The sequence below is a fragment of the Pyrgilauda ruficollis genome, unplaced genomic scaffold (assembly GCF_017590135.1).
Source record: "Pyrgilauda ruficollis isolate IOZ18807 unplaced genomic scaffold, ASM1759013v1 scaffold33, whole genome shotgun sequence".
Lineage (NCBI taxonomy): Eukaryota > Metazoa > Chordata > Aves > Passeriformes > Passeridae > Pyrgilauda > Pyrgilauda ruficollis.
This window is the reverse complement of record NW_024524711.1, coordinates 3,117,171-3,140,886: the sequence shown is the minus strand read 5'-3', so window position 1 is coordinate 3,140,886 and position 23,716 is coordinate 3,117,171. Positions and strand designations below refer to the sequence as shown.

At 35.6% G+C, this 23,716-nt stretch overlaps 1 protein-coding gene across 1 annotated transcript in view; it reads right to left on the bottom strand.

The window, feature by feature from the left end:
- Window positions 1-23,716, bottom strand: part of COG5 (component of oligomeric golgi complex 5) — a 174,508-nt gene that overhangs the window by 85,666 nt on the left and 65,126 nt on the right. Inside the window, exon 7 of the mRNA XM_041474602.1 lies at window positions 16,790-16,920. Coding sequence (XP_041330536.1) covers window positions 16,790-16,920 — 131 coding nt within the window. The remainder of the gene's footprint in view (window positions 1-16,789; window positions 16,921-23,716) is intronic.

The window sequence follows — 23,716 nt, the reverse complement described above, 5'->3', positions numbered from 1 at the left end:
TATCTTACATAAAAATTGTTAGCAAAGCAGACCTTTATAAACTCCTGATAAAAATCTATTATTTTGCTCCAGCTGTCATATACAAATATGCCTTCACACTGTCACAAGGGTCATCAATGCCTATGAAACAGGTAATAAGCACTGAAGTGTTCTTGAAGATCTCCTTGAAAAAAAAAAAAAGTAAATTGCAGAATATAGAAGAATACTTCCTTACCACAATAACACCACTTGGGCTTTCCTAGCACATCCTCTTTCCTAAATTCAGGCACATGCAGTCTAATATTCTCACAAGTAAAGAAGTTGCTAACGGTTAACAATTCTTCCTCTAACATTTATTACAAAAATAATGGTAATGCAAGTTTTGTTACTCTCTTTTTTCCATTATCTGGTATTACTGAGAAAGCAAAGCACACGAGTATCATGACTGAGAGTACTTTATTTTTAAAGTTAACTGTAAAATGATTAACCAAAGCTCCTCATGAGGAGTTTGACTGTGTTGTCAAGACTCTACAATACATCAGTGATTTTATGTTAACTTGTGTGTGAATTAATGCTGAAAACTAAAAGGAACAAAGCTCCATCTATCTTTAGAGAGACAGATGCCTGCACCTTTTCTGAGACACAGAGACCTCTTCAGAGATTTCTCAGATTTTAAATGGAAATACTGTCCATAAATTGCACACATTAAATTCTTAAAATTTACATTTTAAATGTGGCTGTTTTGGAAATGTTCTATATTACCACCTTCATTGGTCTAAAGTTAATACTTAAAAAATAATTTTTCTTACTGTTGTGACTTTTGCAAGAAACATGTAGTAGAAATTGTATGCTACTCTGAAACCTCTCTGTTGGTCAGCAAGTGTGTGACCTGGTTAGAAAACTGCAAAGTCTAAAGGACTCCATTTTCTCTTCTCTGTATCAGTCACTGTCTCATTTGCTTACATGTATATTATTTGCACAATTTATTTACCTCATATACTAAATAACCTCAGTATTTAAATATTTATTCTTGTGACTGTGGGTTTATATTCCTAAAATTTCTTGTTCTCTTTTCTTAAATTCTTCTAAATCCTATTACTGAGACAGAATGAGCACAGTTTAGAGTATTGTGAATTTGGCCATATTCCAAATTTACATCATTACATTCATATTTTCTACATCCTTTTATTTTGTTTTTTTGAAAAGCAGACTTATTTTCTTCAACATCTTGAGAGGAGAAGAGAGGGGATGAAACTTTTAGATGCACACACTTTGGTATCTAATTTAACAGCTGGTCAGAAACTGTCTTCAACTATGTGACTTTTTTTAAAAGGTTTCAGAGTAGATGATGTTAGTCCCATTTAATCATCTCATTTGGCTGTCAAGAGAATCAACTACAGTAGCCCATAAAAATGTCTCTTCCTACCTCTTAAATGGATGTGTACAGCTACATACATTGGAATTATTAGAATAATAGGTTTCCTAAACATAAGGTTTTTCATAAACACTTTATTACAGAAGAATTCTGCCACATATTTAAAGCTAATGTGTGACCCACCCTAGAAAAGGTACTTTAGCTTCAGCATTGTCAAAAATGTACTTTTAAAAATCTATCTGATTTACAGGATCTGTATATACGTAAGTGTTAATTCTGATCCTAAAATAACTATCAGCAGCGGGGGCTGAAGAAGGAGAAAAGGAGTTCACTGATTCATTGCAAATTATATTAAGGAGTACTATTGTTTTCCATGAATGATACAGGTTGTAAATGTTTTCATTATCCAAGTTGTAGCACTTTAAGAATATATCTACATTTTGTGATTGCAAGTTCATCAATTACAGTATGCTGCACTAATTACGTCCAGAAAGTACCTTAATTACCAATCTATGTGAGAAAATTCCCAGAATTTTCATTCGAAATGCAAACAATACATGAAGTTTAAAGCTCTCCCATTAAAAAATCATTAACACTGGAGGTATGTTGCACAGTCTGAAATTCTGAAATTAGCATCTCATACATTTCAGTTCTTCAAAACTGGACCATCAAACAGCCCAGAAATATTTTAAGTCTTACTGCCACAAAGTAATAACCTGTTTACATTTGACTGCACAGCTAAATTACCTTTTGATATGCACAAGGAAATTTTAATATGGTGCTAAATAATAGCCAAGACGGCTTTGTCAGAAACAACTCATGCCAAACCAAAGTAATTTATTTCTATGACAGAGAAAACGTACCTTTGAATAGGAGATGTAACATGTTTTGATTTGAAGCAAGGCTGACACTATTTTAAGTGACTTTCCTAAGCCCAGCAAACGTGGTCTAACGATGAACATAAAGAATAGGGTGGGATAACCCAAGTTTATGACACCCTAACACTTGTGTCTCTCATTGACTGTCCTAATTCTGGTTCTATTCAACATTCTCATGGACCTAAAAAAAGCAGAAAAGACGATAGCAAACCATCATGGTACACAATTTGTACAGGTGGACAGGTTTAGAATTTACAAAGCAAAGGCTCTGTAGTCTGGACAAACAAAAATCTCATAATAAGCCATGCGGAATACAAATTCCACTCACAATAACCATGAGGTGTCTCTGGCTCCTACATATTTTCAAAAACGCAAAACTCTGTCTTTAATTGAAAATATTAATGAAGTTCCTGTAATCATAGGTGTGTAATTTTATCCCAGCTCAGGGGAATACAAAAAGGCTGCCTCTCAGCAGTACTGGCTGACTGTGACAATGTGCCTCGTGCTCCAGTCTAAGATTCACGTCTGATGCTGCTGCATAATTGCAAGCTCAATAAAGTGTAGCACAGAACAGCTTGGGTTGGAAGGGTTCTTCAATGGCACTAGTTAGTGTGAAAACTCCCTGTGACTTCAAAATAATAATAATGATCCTCAGACACAAAATTAAATAGTATAAAGTTGAAATAATATTCCTAGCACATATGTACAATTACACACCATGACATGTTCTCACTAATTCTATGTCAAAGTCTCTTCTTGTATGAACAGAAGTTTTTGTCTACAGAAGAGATGAGCTACTTGACATCAAAGAACAATTCTGGTCTAACACACAAGATAAGGACAATAACTAGAATCTTTAATTTAGCTTGTCCCCCATCCCAAGAAAGCCACAAACATAGAAGTAGAAATGAACACTTCAATTATGAGCAGTATTATCAGCTTTGCCAGACCTCCTCTGAATACTCACAGCCAAGGTAAAAACCTTGAGTGTATATAAAAGATTCAAAGGGATTGTTGACAGAGATCCTTAACTAAAAGGGCCTTAGGAAAACTACTGCATCGAAGTAATTCCTCATCCATTATTAAAATTCAGCTGTTGTACCCCTAGTATTTTCTCTTGTATGAATGACACATAAACTGTGAACTTAACTACCATGAAATATAAATAAGTGTAGTACAGAAAATAAATTTTTCAGCATGCAAAAATCTCTTATAGAAACTGGAATACCTAATAGTATGATGTGTAAAAAACAAAAGTGTTTCAGAACATTTAGCACTTTTACCTGAGGCACACTTTATTTACTAGTATAGGTTTCAAGGAAAAACAGGGAGTGAATCATTTGTTCATAAAAACTGCACACAGATGCAATGGCAATAGTCTTAACAGGAGAAGCTTAATGTTCAAGAGAAATTATATGTAGGTGCAATTACTTATCAAGGTGTAGGATTAAGTTCGCTCTTCCACATATCACAATCAAGGCACAAAGTATGTGGTACTATCAGAGTAGATAAAAAAGATTTCAATTATTAAAAAACCTAATCTGAGATCTAGTTAAAGCCAACCACTTAGCATATTTTTAAAATTCTTATCACTTGTCCTAGAATTAAGACTGAAAGTCTCAGAACAGAACTAACAACTATGCTGAAGTTTATCTTTTCTGAAAAGAAAATCCCAAATATATTCTATAACATTGTAAGATTTCTAATCTGAATAGAGAATATAAAGTATAAATGTAGACCTCATTTCCATTTTTTAAAAATATGCATGAGATAAATTTTCAGATGTTTACAGGCCAGGCCATTACTTCAATGATCCTCTTTATTTTTGTCAGCAGTTTTGCCATGTCAAATCTCAGAGCAAAGACTATTTTATTTACATAGCTATACAATTTAAGATTCAATATTGTTCAGTCCAATGAAAGTTAACTAATTATCAAATCTCCTGCTTTAGAATATAATTTCCAGCTCATAATACTTGTTATTCTTTACACCTTACAGCTCACCATCTGATGAATTTAAGTCTGTGTCCAGCACTATACAAGGCAAACTACACCAGCACAAAGTTTCTTAGCTCACTGTAGAACTCTGTGAATTTATTTATTTCACTATTTTCTTTTTATAATCTGCACTGCAGCAACATATACCTGACACAGTGATGCTTTCCCTCTGTGCCATATCTGAAGACATTGTCAGAGGGTCTCTGTGAAGAATGATATCTTCTATTAAGGAGAAAAATATCCTTGATCATGAGTATATTAAATTTAATTCTAAGGTGTGGCAGAATGCTGATCCTAAATCAAGGGGAGTGAATTCCCCAAAAGGACAGAAGAATAGGCTGTAGCTGCACAGCAAATGAAAAAGTCGTAAGTCTGTGGAAAGGTTGATTGTATTTATTTGCAGACAGCTTTGAAATTCAGATTCCTAGTGAGCATTTTAAAGGGGGATAAAACAAGAGTCAAGTAGAAAGACAATGAAAAGGCTTCATGCATTAACATCTCCTTAGGCAGAAAAAACCCACAAACCTGCAGCAAAATGCAACCAGCACTGTCATACCACAAGTTTCTACTGGGTGAAACATATGTGTTTGAGGAATGTGGTTTTCAATAAGCAGTACCAAAAACCACAACAGTAATAATAAATACTGACCTAGATCTAAATTTAGGAAAATCCTTCATCTAACATTAATAACAAAGAACAAGGTGTCTCAGGCTTCTCTCAAATAAGTCAATACTTACATCCCAATAAACACAAGGATAGCAACACTAAGCAGGAATAACCAGATCTTCTATAATACTGATCAAGTACAAAAGACAACTACATTTTTTGACAAGAAATCAATAGGATTTTAGAACAAATCTCCAGGAAAGAGTAAAACCTGCAGTGCAGAAGAACATATGGCACTCTCCCATCCTCCTTGCTGGTAACTCCTACTACAGCACACATTCCTTCCCAAATGCATATGGATTTTAGCTTTGCTCATATACAGTGCTGGAGGAGGGAGGGGAGAAGACTGAAAAGAGTTCATCTTCCACCCTCCCTTCCTCCCCACTCCTGGAGGGGAAGAGTTACACTGAAGCTCCATCTGAGCTCTGGAGAGGGACTGTGTGTCAGCACCCAGTACCCTGTCACACTGTGCTCTGTGACCAAGAGGAGCAGGATGAAACACGGACACGCTGCCCCTGGTGTGAGCACTTGCGTTCCGTCAGGGCGACAGAGGCAGAGCAGCAGTGCAGCCTCAGCGTGGCTCAGCAAACAGTACAAGGGACAGATTTTGGCATGAACTAATACTGCCTAGATTAGACAAAACACTCTCATGACTATTTCTGCTACTGTGTTATCTCTATTACCTTAAAATATGGGCTTCTAAAATGTATGCCCAGGTACTTCCCGTGTCCCATTTTCCCAAAAGTATTCACGGAGGAATTCATCACTCCCTCCTCTTTCACGAGACTTCCATTCTGGAAAGCCCGTTGTGTATGGGGAAAAACTACAGCTCTGAAAAACGAATGAGCTGGACCTGCACATCTGGATTTTTGGCACGAGATGTCTCCAAAGATGATTGTATTTTCCTTTTTTCTGTGGTTCCAACATATTTACCCAGCAGAAATGCTGGGCATGCTTCAAGATGTACATTACTGATTACTCAAGTAATTGCTCAAACAATCTTGATTGTACACAAAGAAATACCACGCTTGGTTAAAGAGCTTATAAAAGAGTTGCGACCAAAATTTTTTAAAGTCTGTTAAATGAAAACTTGATGAATTTAACAGCATTGCAAAACAAGGTCAAGTTAAAAAGTTACAGATTTAACTTCATAATTTTAATAAAGTATCACTATCATATAAACTGTTATGAAACCTAGAAAACTGAGCAGCAATACCAATGTCTCCCTTTTTTGGTTGTTTTTGTAACAGTAATCTTTATTTTATGCTATTTGCTGCAGCTTTTTTTTTTAAAAAAAATCAGACTATCAAACATAAAGCAGTACCTTGTCAGAAGAAAAACAGTAAAGGAAAAAATGACAGTTTAGATAGTGATGGATTCTCTAGGAAAGGCACTGAAAGAGGTCATGGCACAAAATTATTGTGTAAAATCAGACACAGTTTTAGTTAAAGAAGCTTAGTGACTTTAAGGACTAAATTATTCTCAATTAAATATATATAACACACATAGTTGCAGTAATATTAAATAATTTACTTAAGCTAATTCTACCTTTTCCCAAAGAATTTTAAAATATAAAAGGCAACAACTCCCATTTAGTATTAAAATTTCAGCCAAAACCATTTTACTAAACACTTGTATTACCATATGCTTCACATTAATATTACATGAATTATTGAAAGCTGATTAAATATACATGTGTCTGTCCAAGCAGGTTTCTCCTCAAAATGCAGTCTCTTGCTTTCTTCTGTTTTCAATATTTGCTTAAAGGCAGTACATTTGAGTCTGTGCCTCATGTCAATTAATTATGAATTCCTTACACCACGGTGTACTACCTGCCACTGAGGGAAGGGAAAAGTGAGTGTTTCATGCTCCATTTGCTGTTGACAATATCTCACTGGGGCTGTCTGCTTTGCAAACTGCTCTGTGGAACATGTGTCCAGCAGACGTACAATTAATAGTCAGGAGTGCTAACAGATGATCAACAAGAAATATCACGGCCTTGGCCGAGCCACCCAAAGCCCTGAGCCAACACCTCCTCCAGCAGCTGCAGGGGACACTGACAGCAAAGGAGGTGGCAGTTCCCAGGTCTGCTGGGCTCGCCTGGGCCATGGGCTGATCTGCAGTAGCATTTCAGGTACAAACACAGGGCTTTCAGACACAAATACAGGGCTCTCACAGGCTGGTGGGCTCAGCTGGGGTCACAGACTGGCAATCAACTGAGGTAAAACAGCAAGATACCCAGTGTGAGAGGACTTCTTAATTTGGATGCTTTTGAAGGCATTTTGAAGCCTAGGGAGGCTAGGAAGCAGTGTAATGGTATCCAGCTGAAGGAGGGAGGAAGGCAGGACAGCTCTATGCCCTAACCATGGACCCCCTAACGTGGGTACTGCAGAGAAGCTGCTGCCATTGCCACCACAGCAGTGGAGACAGGCAATCCAAATCTGGGAAACAATGACCACTTCATATCTCAGTTCTCTGCTTTGATATGATTTGAAAAAAAAAAAAAAAAATCCAAAGGACAGGAAGAAAATGCTCTCTAACCTCAAACTAATTGAATTTGAAGGTTTTACAAAACAATAGCTGCTAATATATTGTAACACAGTACCTCCCCATACTGCCTCATCACAAAAAGGAAAACCTGTGCATTTTGTTTGTTCTACTAATACACACTTCATAACTTCAATATCTGGTGCATAAAAATCTTTACATTTTTAAGGCCTGAACCTGATCTTGAATATTGCAGGAGTTCATCAGAACTGGCTGTGGAGTGAAATGCAGTGAGACTGCTGCACAGCTGCACAGCCATGGGACAGCGCAGAGCTGGGCAGGCAGACTCCCAGCAAGAGCTGCTAACTGGGAAAGGTGGTGGATGGAAGGCAAGGGGCCCTTCCATGCCCAATTAGTGAGTCCCCCGTGCTCACCCCCACACCTGAAAACTTTCTGCTGAACATAAATTAAAGAACTAAAACTTACATTTATTTTACAATGGCTTTTCAGCTTGAACTGAAAATATTTCAACAAATGGATAACTACAGTTGAAGATATTACTGGGTGAGAAAATAGAAGTTTCCATGGTTTAAGAAAAAATGTTATTTTCATACAGGAGAAAAAAGCATTTTCATGAAACAAGGCCAGCACTGTTAAAAAGGGCCAGTGTTGCCTAATCATTAAAGCATAAAAACTTGCAAATTCAAATACTTGTTAAGAACCTACCTGTTTACTTCTTGTCATTCAGAACTTCTCTGTATTTGCCCGCTTGTGGAATGAGGTTTGCTAATACTTGCTTAAAATAACTACTACACACCTTGCGAGGAATTTTATACAGGATGTTGCAAAATTGCAAACTAAATCATTAATGAAAAAGGATCAATATTCAGAAAGTAACATGTGACAGAGGATCTTCCACATATTTACAACAGCAAACAATATTCTAATACTGAACAGGAAAGCCCTCATTTTTATTTTAAAATCCTTCTATTTTCAAAATGTTGCTACTGAACTTGCCCATATGTTCCAATAACTACAGCTCTCATGAGTCTTCTATATTAATGGTAGTTAAAATAGTCTTGGAATACAGATACTTGAAAAAAGTTACTATTTGAACTATATTAGCGCAGTGCAGCTCCATTCTCTCAAAACTGTTTCACTGAAAAAAGAAACTATCACAACTCGTTACCTCTTTGCTATTTCGCTTTTCTTCTTTTTTTTTTTTTTTTACTTTCAGTACCATCCTAATTTCCCCATATAAAATGTTTAAGTACCAAGTATCTTAAATGGAGAACATGTTGTACCTTAAATGAAGTACGGAAAATGAAAAGAGCCCAAGTACTGAACAATCAGTCACACACTATCATTTCTACCTGCATGCACAATGCTTCAGGTTGTGGGCACTCAGATTCCTAATGGTTTGTTAACATGACCTCCATATCTTCCCTCTACATCAATACTGGAGTTACGTACCCACTTATCTCAAAGAGATAAATAAATAAATATTGCTAATGTTTTTACACTCAAAGCATATCTCCTCTGATTTAGCATGACCTGTTAAAGCAAGGTCAAACATCTAATAAAACAGGTACTACTCCAGCTGGCATGTTTCCTTGCCTGTTGTTCAATAATTATTTCTTGCTGTAGTCACCTAAATAACACACTACATATTCCATTTAAATTTTGCTGATCTTTTCTTTCTGGCTACATGAAGTTTTCTTGTGTTCTACAAATTACTTCAATCCAAAAATACACCTAACACAATGTAACACAGTGAGATTAAACAATGGTTAGACATGAAATTTAGAGATGACTAACAAGACAGTTTTTTTTTTTTTTTGTAAAACATTCAATAAATGAGCCATTAACAGAAAGGAATAATTAATGTTTCTCTTTTCCTATGGAATTCAGAACACCTTTTGCACCTGTATAATAAAATACAGAGCTAACACCTGAAGAATTATGCATAGAAACATTTTTACTTCCAATACTATTTTTTGCTATTGTTGTTCCTACTGCTGCTAAAACCACTTTAATTTGTATAATGCCAATATTCCACCATCCTTTTTTAATGCACATTTTTAGCCCTGACATGCAGAGGTTCCAAGCTGCAAAGTAAAAGTGAACTACATTGAAGTCAGACATTCATTTTAGCTATTCCAAGATTCAAAACATTCTATCATCTGTTCCTATGGAAACTGAAAGGATATTCTAGGTTATATCAGTACCAGCCGATTATGTTGCCGAGAAATCTGTGGTTTATTTTAATCCATAGTTCAGAGGTATAAATTCATGCTTAGTGTTTAGCTTGGTGATTTTGAATTACTGAGGCGTGGTTAACACTTCAGTTCCATTAGATCATACTTTAAGATAAAACAGACTCCTTTTAGACCAGAATAGTAAAGGGAAAATGTTATAAGGTTCTGTTAATCCCAATGAAGTTTACTGTTCAGATATGGGATATAACTATTATATACTTGGAAGACATTTTTTGGTTGTTAGATGAGCCATACGTTGCTGCATCACATCGTAATATAATAGTTCAAGGAAAAAATAATTTAGATTTATAGAAAACTCCTTCAGTAGTGCCATGCACCAGATGGCCAGATGAAGGAATCTGATTTAGCAAGTTAACAAGATCATGAAAACCATAACCATAAGACTAAAGATGAAAAATAAAATTGAATAATGCAACATGAGTATATTTCTACGACAAAGAAACTTAAAGGTTAGGATAGAGTAAAACTTGTGAAGACATTTAACATATTAAGTGAAAATTCTCCATATGTATACAGAGCTACTTTAAAAGAAAGGACAGAAACAGTATAAGTTAGTAGGATTTTAATTAAACAGATCAAAATGCAATTGTGATCTTTCACAACAAAAGCCAATATGACAGGTATAACATGTTGGAATAAGTCTTCTCTGTCTACATTACAATTAGAATAAGCAGTAAAATGGGTGGATAACATGAATTTAAATAAAAAGCTTTGGATTTCATACTCCATTTTCACTAAACAAAACTAGATGATTTAAAGTCAACTATAGCTACCACCCTCATCTTACGCCAAAACTAGCAAGCAGGTTCAAATTTTCCTCTTTACAGATAAGACTTCAGTCTTCTTACTCTAGATTCAAATAACCGACTTCAATCTGAATAATCAGAAATGCCTTCTATTTCTATATCATACTGTAGTCAATCACTCCATTACGAAATAACTGTCTCAGTCTAGTTTCCATCAGGATCTCCTGCAGGGAATCAAGATTGTGGTATAATAAGAAAATATAACAACTACTGCCTAAAGTGTACTATATTGGTTAAACTTTTGACAGTAATGAGGTTAAATTCCAACTACTAGCTTTCAAGATAGAAATAAATGTCAGAATAAAAAGAAAATGAAAAAAAAAAGAAAGAAGCAACGATTACTTTTGTACTTTTAAAAGCATACTCTAGTAGTATTTCAACTCTAGTTATTCCAGGCTTTTTATGAGGGTAACCAGCAGTACATGGATAAAAAGATGAATGGCTATGAGCCAGATTGGAGGGGTTCTTTTCTTTTTTTTTTCTACTTCATTTGCTATTCTAATGATAATTTTGTAATTATGCACACCTATGCAGTTATGTACATCTACATAACAGCAATCAATCCCACTGACATGCTGAAGTGCAAAAGGGCTTGTACTATTTAAAAGGTATGACAAAATATGATAGGTAATACGTAAAAGCAGCAAAGTGTAGGCAAAAACATCTGGAAACTAAAAATTGTGCTTTTCACTAGCACAGTACATCAGTGTGGGTAATGTAACAGATTCTAAGCTAAATGAACTAAAGCTGAACATTAAAGAGGCCCCTGCACAACCACAGGGCACACGAAATGACATCCTGCTACAACATTAGACTTTGTCCTACAGTCAAGCACATCTTCACAGACTTGACAACTTCAGAAAAGCATATTCATGCACTTGCACAGTCCATTTCACAATGAAGCATTCATCTGAATATGACACTAAACCAGCAAAAAACAGCAGGCATACTTTGATTTAAATCAAAGTGTTCAAATATCATGAACTAATCTAGAAAAATGAAGGTTTCAGCACAATACATACTCTTGCTAAAGTAGATGAGATTCAAAGAAACTGAGAATCTCAAAATCACAGGACCCTGCCCAGACAGTCATGCTCCAAGAGCCATCCACACTTTTGGCAGTAATAATTAGAAGCAATTAGAAAACACAACGCTATTATTATTTCATCAAAAAAGTGAAAAATGGAGCCCAATACCAACCATTCTTAATATCTGAATATCTCAAACACCTTGAAGTGCATTCGCACGACTGGAAAATGCTGCCACAGGACAGTAAGTGCATATATTATTTAAGATCCTTGATATTAGATTGAACACTGACCTACGACCTATTTAACAACAATTTCACCTATCTTGCCATAACTCTGCAAGCTGTGGTAGATAAACACTCAACTCAGAGGAAGCTGAAATGAAATAAATCATGCAATTTCTTGATGATTGTGTCTAAATGATGATAACTGGTCAATTATGTACATACTTTCCCCTCCAACCCCTTGGGGAATAAGAAACAAGACCTATTAGAAATCCTTGACAAGAGATTAAATGCTGGTCTATGAGAGATCTCAGACTAATTTCACCAATTTTGCCATAACACTGCAAGATGTACTACACAAGCACCTAGCTTAGGGACTGAACTGAGATAAATTGAGCAACTCCTGGATAATCACTTCCAGACAACTGGTTAATTATGCACACTTCATCCTCCCATCACTTTTCTCAGGCACTAAACAGCATTAGTCAAGAACACTTATGCATATACATCTAGTTAATAATTTTTTTAATGTAAAAACAAGCTGTACTTTTTCCAGAGACAACAACTGAGAAGAAAGGTTCAGTATGAAAAAGAATGCAAAGCAGAATAATTCACAAAACAAATTCTTCTCAATGAATTACTATATGCAAACTCAAAATACCCCCAAAATATGCCCAAAATAACAACAGTACAAAGATGCTACAATGTGAATAACTAGGAAATTCTTGTTCAGCTCATACTGTTTACCTATTTATCCTGTGTATAAAAATCCACCATTTGAACAAGTGTCAGAAGTAGAGTTTAGGATTTATTTCTCTATTTTATTTTCCCCTGTTCTTTATTCTGCAAGGCTATAATTAGCAAAGCTCTTCATTTTGGAAAAAAATAAATCTATGTATTTTGAAAAAACCAACACACCCAATTTAACAAAGGATACTTATTAGGCTTACACCTAAGTATTTCTTTCTCTAACACAACTGGGACACTTCATTACATGATCACCAGAACAATTTCAATGAATTATCAGTGAATTTGACTCTCTCCAGATTCATGCTAGGCAGGTAAGTAAATTTGTCCACACCTTATATATAGGAAACTGGACAATAAGACATCATATAATTTCTCTAAAACTTAAAAAAGAAACCAAATACCAAACAAACAAACAAAACAAAACAAAAAAAAAAAAAAAAAAAAAACCACCTAGTCAGACATCTACAGATTCCTCCAAGACACAAGTAAGAAAAATTTGTATTCTGTGGTCAAATATACAGAATGTTTCTGTAACACACAGAAGGACAAACTGATTGAAGTGCAAACCCATCTGAATTCTGCTCTCATTTCTACACCACATTCTACTATATTTAAATCAATCTTTAATGGTACCATTGATACCTCACAACCTATATCCTAATTATTACAACTGGTATCAGTAAAGTCACAAGCAAGAACATACGTCCCTAATGTATTTCACACATGCAAAAATCCATCCTTGTTACACAGAAACCCATAGCTGCTGCTTAAAGCACTGAACCTAGCTCAGAACTAGGAGGAGGAGGAGGAGATGGAAATGCAGCTCTTTTCTGCACACACATGGCCTGGCTCCTAAAGCTACCAATATTGCCATTACCAGGTAGAGCTAAGTTTGCTTATTCCTGGCTGTAAGTCCCACAGCTAGCATGGCAATATACAGCTGGAAAGGTCTGAAGCATGAGCTAAGTTGCAGAGAAAGTTTTCTCACTTTTAAATATAGCAGACACAAAACTATGTCTGGAAAAACTGCTCTACCTGGAACTGAGCTATGGTAATCTTAACAAATTTCTCTTTTCCCCAGTAGTTTCTTATTATTCAGGTCTGCTTTACACAATTTTGCTGTTGAAAACAGGGGTGAAGTGGTGCCAAGAGCAAATCTAGATTCTTTAGCCTAGGGTTCAATGGGAGCAAAAGAAATGATGGGGATGTTTCAGGTGGTTGCAAGATGAAGATATCTCTCTTTTTAAAAATTTTCTCTTTTTTAAAATTTTAAAGCAGAATACATTGCTGGCCCTTCTGTTAGAAGGGTGGCTTTTAATCAAGTTCTTGATAAATCTCTGATAAAGCAGTCTTTACTGCTTCCTATGCTATCTGCCATTAGCCTGCTTGCAGTATGAAGGAAAGCCAGCAAGGAGTTTAGGAATAGAAATAAAGATGGGGTTAGAATCCATTTTCTTTAAATTGTTCTGTGGGTCATGAAGGACTGTCTATCTGTGCTATGTACACTAGGAGTGCCTGACAAAGCACAGTGAACAATAAAAACCTGCCTGTAGCCACTGGTACCTGTGTGCTTGGGTTTGCTATTATTTGTATTACTTTTGTCAACAATAGCAAAGAGAACTTTCTGTTTCCAAAAGGATTAGGAAGGCAAGTGTGGTTTGCAGCTCTATGAGAGCCAGTTAAGTCTAGACACACTGACAGAAATTTTTAGTTTATACCCAGATGGCAGGTTTAAGATTCCACCAGGAATAGGAGTGGAAGGCTTCCCTTCTAAAGAAGTCAATGGCTAATTCCATATTTCCAAAGGGGAAAGAAGTTTCATTTTTTCTGAGAAATACACAAACACCACAGTCTGGACATGCCATAAAAACATGAATCACACTGAAGAGAAAAATACAATGTATTACATAGGTATAAGTATCTGCTTTCATGTGCTACTGCTGGACCTCATTTGGGGGAATCTGTGCACAGCTCACTAGCATGTGACTTACACATCATTAAATAAACAATAAAAATAACAAAAAAATCTCTATCTAAATCAAAGGGGATATATAGAAATTATAAATGGAGAAGTTTAGACTTTTTAGCTCTGTTCTTTTTGTCAGAGCAACTTCAAGCAGTGTCTCTGAAAAAAAAAAAAAAAGCTGAATTCTAGAGAAGACATTCACTGAATTCTAATGACTTTTGTTTAAAAATAAAAGTCTTACTTTTTAAAATGCATTTCCAGTCTTACTTTTTCCAGTCTTACTTTTTAAAATGCATTTCCACTTCCTGCTTCTCTTTTAGGTGGACACTGAAATACTCTAAAACAGAGACATAAGGGTAATTTTTCTTTTAAGGTGTTGCTGAAAAGAGCTACATGAAATGTAGAAGTACAGCTTACTCTTACGCAGGCAACTGATCTCATATTATTTACACAGCAGATGAAAACAAGGGTGCAAACTAAAACTGCATTTGCAAATATGAATATCAAATAACTGAAGAAACACCTAAATACAGATGCACTTTTCTCAAAGGTACGGACAGCCACCAGAATACATACTGGCAGGAAGACAGTTCATCAGAGGAATTCTTTAGTAGCTAATACAGGAGAAAATACGAAGGTCCCATGTACTCTTTCAGGAAGTTTCAGGGGTTGGAAGGTATAGATGTAAATCAGCTTGTCAGTAAAACACAATAACAGGAATCAAAGACATGCTATTCACTAGTCACATTTCAAATTCTAGATTTCTTGGGCAATGACTGCATATGTATTTTCTAAAGCAAACTACTGTTCTCAACCTTAAATTCACAAATCATATCCAACAACAAACCTGTGATCCATAACCAAACACCTCCTCATGAAAACATCCCCATTTCGGATATGAGTAAGCACTAATAATTTTCTTCCAAACACTCCTCCATTTGTTGGAAACAGGCCCCTGGCTAAAGCACAACAGGCATATACTTTAATAATCTCTTGATTACCTGGAGACAGCCTGGAACACCTAATAAATCTGTCTATTTTTCAGGTGGAGTGGGATTGATTTCCCCAGGGTTTCTTTGTCAGTTCCATTTTAGTACTTAATATGACGAGAAAATTATCAGAGAAGGTCAAATCTGACATGAAAAACTAGAACAAGTTCACATTGATGAAGACTTTTGCTACATTTAAAATAAATGTCCACTTGCTTTTTCGTAGGCCTTATCTTCTGTCAATCTTTATTTAATAACCTACATGCTTCATAGCTTGCAAAAAGTGCAATCACAGCTTGGCAATATGCTCAAATAGCCACAAGTTTCAACACTGGAATAGTAATCAGGTGAAAAATGTGATGGGTTTTTCCTACCACTTTGTTATCAGCAAATAGTCAAAGGTATTTACCACAACCATGACTTCCTACCTCAGAAAATTAGATGAAATGATAGATCTAAGTAGAAGTTAAAGACATACCAAAAAATTTTAATCCTCAATTGTTTAATCAAGCCAATTTACTCAGTAGGTTTTCTATTCTGTATAAATTCTATTTTCATGTCTACAATCTACAACAGTATAAACAAATGCTACTTTGACTTACAGAGAAGTTTAACACTTGGTAAAAAACAGGATAAAAATGTCTTGTTCAAAGCCTCTTTGTTCTCTAATTTAAGATCCAAACTTGATAGAAACTTGTACCAGATTTCTCATCTCACTCTGGCAATGAAGATTTTAAATATTTTTGTTTTTGAGGAATATAAAAAAGTATAGACGAAGGAACATTAAATTTTACAAAGGCAAGAAAATAGCACTAAAGATACTGCAAATAGTTAATACATGTATTATTAAAATGTCAATAATTACATTTAATATGAATGAATGCAATTACACATATTCGTTTTTATTTCCCTACAGTGAATATTTACCTCAAAGTTTAAACTGCTCTTTGAAGTTTTAATGCAAATCTTTCAAATCTTTTCAATATATTTCTGCAGAGCTCAAATGCAGAAATCTTCTTACAGTTTTAAGAAACTGCATTTTTCATATTTCTCTATAACTGCTGGCAACATTGGCAGTGCTGTGTATGGTGCTGAATGCATCAAGCTTTTTTGACAGTGTTTACAGTTTACCTACTTTCTTCCAAATTACAGGGTCAGATCCTGCAAAATTGTATTCTTGCAAATACTGCACAAGACCAGTTTTGCCAATTTATTTGAATATAGTCATGTGTGAGAATTTCTCACATAGGACTTTTTTTTTGTTTAATTTACACTGGACAGTGTTACACAAAGCAAAAGAAATCAAGCTCAAATTCTTTTACACTTTACTTTTGAAAGGAAGTAAAGAACAAAGTGTATTTTACCTGAGTCTCCACACCTTGCTCAAGCAACCTTTTAGCCTGGTTTTCCACCTCAAGACGAGCTCTTGCAATAAAAAGCAGGTCATTTTCAATCACTTCTATTCCAGACAGATCTATCCCTTGAGAAAGATAATCTATAAAAGCAACAAAACATTGATAAGCATGACACAGGATAATGGAACATTTTAAGCATGCTAAAACATTTCAAAGTTACAGTCATTTCCAAGGGAAGTTTTTGTATACAACACTTGACAATACAGTACATTAATGTCTTATACCAGAAAAAAACTGAAAATCAAAGGATTATTACTTAAGAAAACTTGGACATTGAATATATTTAGTTTAACACATTTCTCTAGACCCAGAGACTGTTGAAGAGGTGCAAAACATGAGTTCTAGGAACTACAGAATCAAAATCACAGTCCAAAAAGAGGCAATAATCGTATCCTTGCCCCAAAGAATTAACTAGATCATTAAACTTGTCTAACCAGATGTTCGAATAGGCGTAATTTGCTCCAAGATCTGAAATTAAAGATGCATTAAAAGGCTCAAATTATACTTCATGTAGTTAAATTGCACTACTAAACATTTGGGATCAAAGACAAAAAAATGGTACAAAAAGAAAAAAATAAGATTTTTTTTTTCCTTTTTAATTACAGAATCATCACAAAAATCATTACCATCATGGAAATCACCATCAGCCAGGTAGCTAGAAATTACTGGGCTGGACTGGCAACTGCAGCAATAAAATCTATATAAATTCAACTTTTCTCAATTATTTTTTTTCCTCCTTTTTATCTTTCTGGATTTAAATTAATCCAATTCTCCACATCCAGGTAGCCTAGACTTTTACACTACTGTTTATTACCAATATAATGCAGGACTACTCTCATTTACACAGTTTTCAACATTTAGCTTAATGAAACAGGTTTTCCACTGCTTTTTTGGAAAGATCAAATAAAACTAACAAAATAATGGCCAAGGCATTTCACACAGTATCAGATTCTTCCTTCATAAGATGATGTTCCACTATTTCCATTTATAACCAGTCCTCTATGACTTCCTAATAAAGTTATCTTCCTTTTACTCCTCACACTAAGTTAATTAAGGCAAAGACTTAAACATTTTAACTAAGCTAACTGAACTTTTATATCTTTGCCAAATAATCTTTCACTTTAGTAGCCATTTATTTTTGTTTATTCACAATAAACTAATCTAATTCTCAGATGAATTTCAGCAATGACATGTTCAAACTGAACACAGAATTCCAAGTGAATAATTTCACAGTTATGTAGAGAACATCCCTGTACCTGCACATGAAAAATGCCATATAAGAAATCAAAACAAAAAGCTTACTGAAATACTGCATAAAGCTTAGTAAAGGCATAAAGGAAATCATCTCTGTTAACAGTACAGTATGTGAAATAGGTTTTAGTCTACTAAGAATAGGCCTGCAAATGCTTTTCCCTGCATGCATTTGTTTAAAAATGGATCAGAGGGGTCAAAGGTCAGCTGAGCAGCAGGCCAGCACAGGCAATTCATGCAGCCCTGTGTGCTGGTGTGTTTACAGAGCTGCTTTTGGCACGGGCCAGAGCAGCCACACTTACCCCTTACTTCCATGCAACTTTTTGCTGTGACTAAGCTGCATCTCTACAGGTGGTCTGGCATATGAACCCTTTAAAACTAATATTGAATTGCCAACAGGTTCCAATGAGCAAGTGTCTTGAATGTGAAGGCTAATTTTCTGACCCCTTTCTTTTATCTCCACAGAAAAAAAAAAAAAAGGAGGGAAACACTATCACAGATTCCCTCTACTGCCAGAGTAAACTCTGAGGAAGTTTCTTGGCAACATGAGATTAAAAAAGGTACAAATATTACCAAATATTTACATATACCACAAACACAGAAACTGCTGTGTAGTTCACTTATGGCATAAAGTCATAATCTGGAAGCCCAGGCTGCCTAAACAAAACAAAATTAAAATATGGTTATGATCTCCTAAATCCACAGAAAATCTGAGGAAGATTACAAAAAAAGATACCATTTCTTCCTGTTGTGTTTCATCTCAAAGTCTAAATTAAGTCACCTCACATGCTAAAAATCTAATCCTTCTGATGGTTTTAAGAAAAGAACAGAAAGACCATGCTGCTTTGGCTTCTCCAAAAGCCTCCATCTGTGTCTCCGACTGGCAGCCACCTCCTGCCAATCTGTTAAAATCTACAACTTTGCTCCAAATTTTCTGCAATCCTAACAAAATATCTTGGGACAATGCATTTCAGCAGGACTTCAAAACAGCAGGCCTTTCTGTAAGTTCAGTGGCTAGGACTGTAGATGCTCCTAGGTGCTATTCTAACAGTAAGGAAGCTCTAGCTATTACACAGTTTTCAAAAGAAAAGCAGTTTTCATAAGGACAGCAGGCCAATGTCAGAAACACCTGCAAGTGCTTTCCCATCATTCTTATGCGAGAGCAGAAGCTGTAACACAGGCAGGGTATGTGTCTTTTGATAGTTTTTGTTGTCTATGCAGAAAACATATTAGAAATCTCTACACTTGTGCACTCTCAAGAGTGATGTTGCTTCCCTGGACAGCACGATGAAACCAAGCAGAAGGGCAGTTGATGTAAGAGCAGCCAGATAATACCCAAAATACCTGTACATTTAAGATCTGATTTGTTTAAGATATTGCAGAGGAACTCACACATTCCAACCAGTCACTTGTAGTTAGTACAAAAACCCTGTCAAGCGAACACAACAAAAATGCCATGGGTTATTAACTCAGGGAGTAGCAAATGTAGGATTTTGTTTCAGGCACTTACTCATGTGATCATTTTTCTATTTCTTGCTGTGCACAGTCAGTCAATAACACTGTGAACACGATCAGAAGTGAGTGGGACATGGGCTGTAAGGTACTTGTATCTACTCGTCAGGAATTAACCAAAAACAATGGCTCACCCATCAGCCAGCACAGACTCTGGGGGGGACTGGTGTCCAGTTTAAAGCATGTCAGCTTTCCATCTGCTTTAACTTTAAATTCTGCAGTAAAACTATTACTGTATTAACTCTAAAAGATTTAGTGAGCATATATTTATAATTGACATCGCTCCCTTAAGAGATTGTAAAAGCATATGTATAACATTTTGATATCTTTGGGAAGATTTGTGTTTTTAACAAATTAGAATCTAAGTATCTTGTATCACCATGTGCCAGGGCTGGAGCAGCCACCAAGGCATTGCCCTCTCAGCAGCACCACAGGCTGCTCCAGCCACTTCTCAGCACAGCCAGAGAGCAAATTAGAGGAGGGAGCTCCAGTCCTATAAACATTCCTTTACCTCTCATCCTTCTGATAATTCTACCTCTTTATATAGGTTTGAGAACATAAAGGCAAATCCTTAACTCTCATTGGGTGTTGGTATTGCTTCCCTTCTATCACATCCCAATAAACTTGGAAAGCACAGCTGGAACTTACTTTCTAAGAGCTTTAAATACAGACTGCCTGCTGAATCATTTTCTTGAACAAAAATACTGTATGTCAAGGCAGAATACACTAAGACCTAGCAATAAGTGACATATATAATCTACTTCAGCCTACCAAGGTTGTATTTTTTAATAAAACAAATATTTTTGTCACTACAATACTAAATTTTCTTGATTTACTAAACTTGAACAACTTTTCTAATCTACTGGTTAAGATACTGCTTGAAAATACATTTTTAAAGCAGTATTTCCCAGATAGTTATGTAAGAGGAGTTTCATAGACAGACAAATCCAATATGCAGATAGAACATTAGGCAGAAAAACAGTACTTTGAGCAACACGATTAGCTTTCCTTAATCTAAATGACTCACCAACACAGATTCTTTCTATTATGTGATCTCATTTTTTAACCTCAAATATTCTTTGTGATAATACAGAATCAAGATTAGAAATTGCAACTTTCTGTAAGGAATGAAATATATTTTGGAACAGAGATAACTATGATGCTAGCACCCTTGTGAGCTCCACAAAAACTGTATTACATTCTTGATACAGACTGAATTGATTCTGAGCTTTTGCTAGAAATTAGAGAATCAACAGAAGACTACTGAGAACAATCAGGTGCACTAACAAAGAGGAAAACAAAAGACAGCAATAAACCAACGTGATTAAGCTGCATGACTCAAGAGGCTACTTGAGTCAAAAGAGAAACCCTTCTGTGCTCTGAGAACCAATCTCAGCGACACTAATAAAGAGGGGAAAAAGAGGAAATTAGAACATCCAAAGTGGATTCCCCAGGAGCAAACACCTAAGGTCTGCAGACATGTAACTCCCCTCAAATGCAAGAATCCAATGACAAATTAAAAGGTGTTCCATGGGAGATTGGGAATGGGGGGAAAGGGTATTAATGGAAAAGAACCCATTCTTGACATTTTAAATAAAATCATAGAATGATAAAATCACAGATCTTTGTTTCCCTGTTTGAGGAAGGTTTGAGGTGTATTTCTCTAGCACTGGTCATTTGTTTTACTTGATTCTGCAAACTTAGTTGCAGATAATGTTGGTAATAGCTGTACCCAAAGAATATACTGCTATTTTTCCATAGTGAAGAAAAATTACAATTTTTTAAGAAATTACTAATTTAAATTCAAAAAAATCAACAGGTCTAAATAATACCCAAGAGTTCTGCTGGGATTTAAGTATGCAGAAGATGACAGGCTACATGATTTATCAAGAACTATTATAGAAGACTCCTGCGTGCATTGGTAGATGTTCATGAAACTGAACCTAAACTTCTATTTAGAATATTTGTTCCTGTTATCTTGCATGGTCTTAAGGGAAATGTTAGTTACAGCAGTAGCTACTGGACAGGAAAGATATCCTGTTTGCCTCACCTGTATCTGAACCAACAACCCAGGATGCTGCTCGGCCTGAATATGTCAATTAGTTTGTTTTTGTCAATGCAGCTAATTTAAAGCGCTGAGAAGAGAGCCTGAGATCCCAATACCTCAGCAGCAGACCAAAGCTCACCCTTCGGTGAAAGCAATGTAAGGTTTTACAATGTAACTCTAGTCACTAGGTGAAATAAGCGAACAGCCTACCTTAAAGAACAGCGGTCTGCTGCTTGGAGACACTTAAATTTGCCATGCAATTGATGCACATAGAACAGGTGGGGAATAGCAAGAGCAGGCAAATTTCTAAGTGTTCAAACTGGAATCTGATGCCTCCAAAAAGAATCCTTGCTTATGTTCTGTTTTAACCAGACTAATTCTCCACTTAAGCAGAAATGACTGCCCCACACTCTGCACCAGGCACCAAAGCACTTGCTGAAGCAAGCCTCATATTAAGCCTTTAAATCAAGTGAAAGTGATTCCACTACTGGTACTATTAAACAATATCTTACAGCTATCTTATGCAACTTGAGCTCTTCAGAAAAAGATGTTAACTCCTATCAAAACTGCATAGATTACAATGCCTTGTAAAGTGTTCAAAATAAGAATGTAATTGCTCTATACTAGGTGCAATACACAATGTCATATACTTTGAATAGGCTTATAAAATTATTAATTTTTAATATTAAATTATTACTTTTGAGGGTTTTTCTGCAGGTATTATTAATTCATTATTAAAGAGGAAGAAAAAAATTATTTTACTGAAATTCCAGTTAGTTTCAAAACTCTTGGTATCTTTCCTTTTCCTATATGGCAAAATTCCTGCAAACATTTCTTCAGTGGAACAACAGAGAATAAAAACTGTCTGTGTCACTGGAGTGCCATTAAGTTCCTATAAAATCTGGTCCTTATTTAAGCAATTTCTACCATCTTAAAAACTTGTATGCATAATACATAAGATTTCAGTTTTTAGCTGTTTGAACAACATTAAGTGAGTGAAAACTGTCCTGCTGGAGACAGAAACTGAGTGGGGCCCCTTGGCTCTGTATTTGCTTGTTTTCTCAGCATATTAACACACTCTTTCTGTTTAAGTCCAGAAAAGGAAATATTAGACAACCAGGTATAGAGTCTCTGATAGCTGTCCCTAGTGAAGGGGAACATGAAAAATAAAAACAGCGCAAAGCACTTCTCAGCTCTTCATTTCAATCCAAGACTGGTTTCATTTTAAAGAAATCAGGTCATTAGTACCAAAACCAAACTGGTGAAAAGCATACAAGTCAAAGAAAGCCAAACTTTAACTGCTCATTTAAACACAGACAATTATCTTGTACTGTAAAAGAGACCTGTCACATATGTTATATTATTACAGAATGGTTTGGTCAGAAGGGGGCTTTAAAAAAAATGTAGTCCAACCCGTTGGCATGGTCAGGGGCACCTTCCATGATATCATGTTGCTCAAAGCCCTGTTAAGCCTGACCTCGAACGCTTCCAATGATGGAGCATGATCTTACCTGATCAAAGCTTTACTTCAGAAGAAAAGTGAGAATTCAACATTCAAGTTCAGAGACCATGTAGATATGAAAAAATTTAACATTTTCTAGCATGTCAAAAAAAAAGCAGGAAGTTTTAAATGTAAAGGCAGGTTGGAATTAGAAAGAATGGGTTGTCATCCTGCACTTGGGATCAGTTTTGTTTCTTCCAAAAGATTGTTCCTGGTTTTTTTAATAGAATATGGTTTAATTTAAAATATTTAGTAGTGCTGTAATAATCATCTATGTCCAATACTATCTACAGAGAAAGCCTGCTGCTTCTCTCCAGACTGCATGCAAAAATACAAAAAAACACACCCTGAACAGAGAACACTTATGGGGGAGCAGTGAGGAAGACTGACTAGCTATTTTTAAATTAAATTAAAGCTGCATTTAAGTTGTCTTGATGGAAGAGTTAATTTCTACTGCTCTCTGGGCTGGAAATCAGATGCCACGCAGGATCTGGAACTGATGGAAATGAGTTTGATATCTATTTTTATCATCATCACTGACTTAACAATGAGCACCAAATTTTGG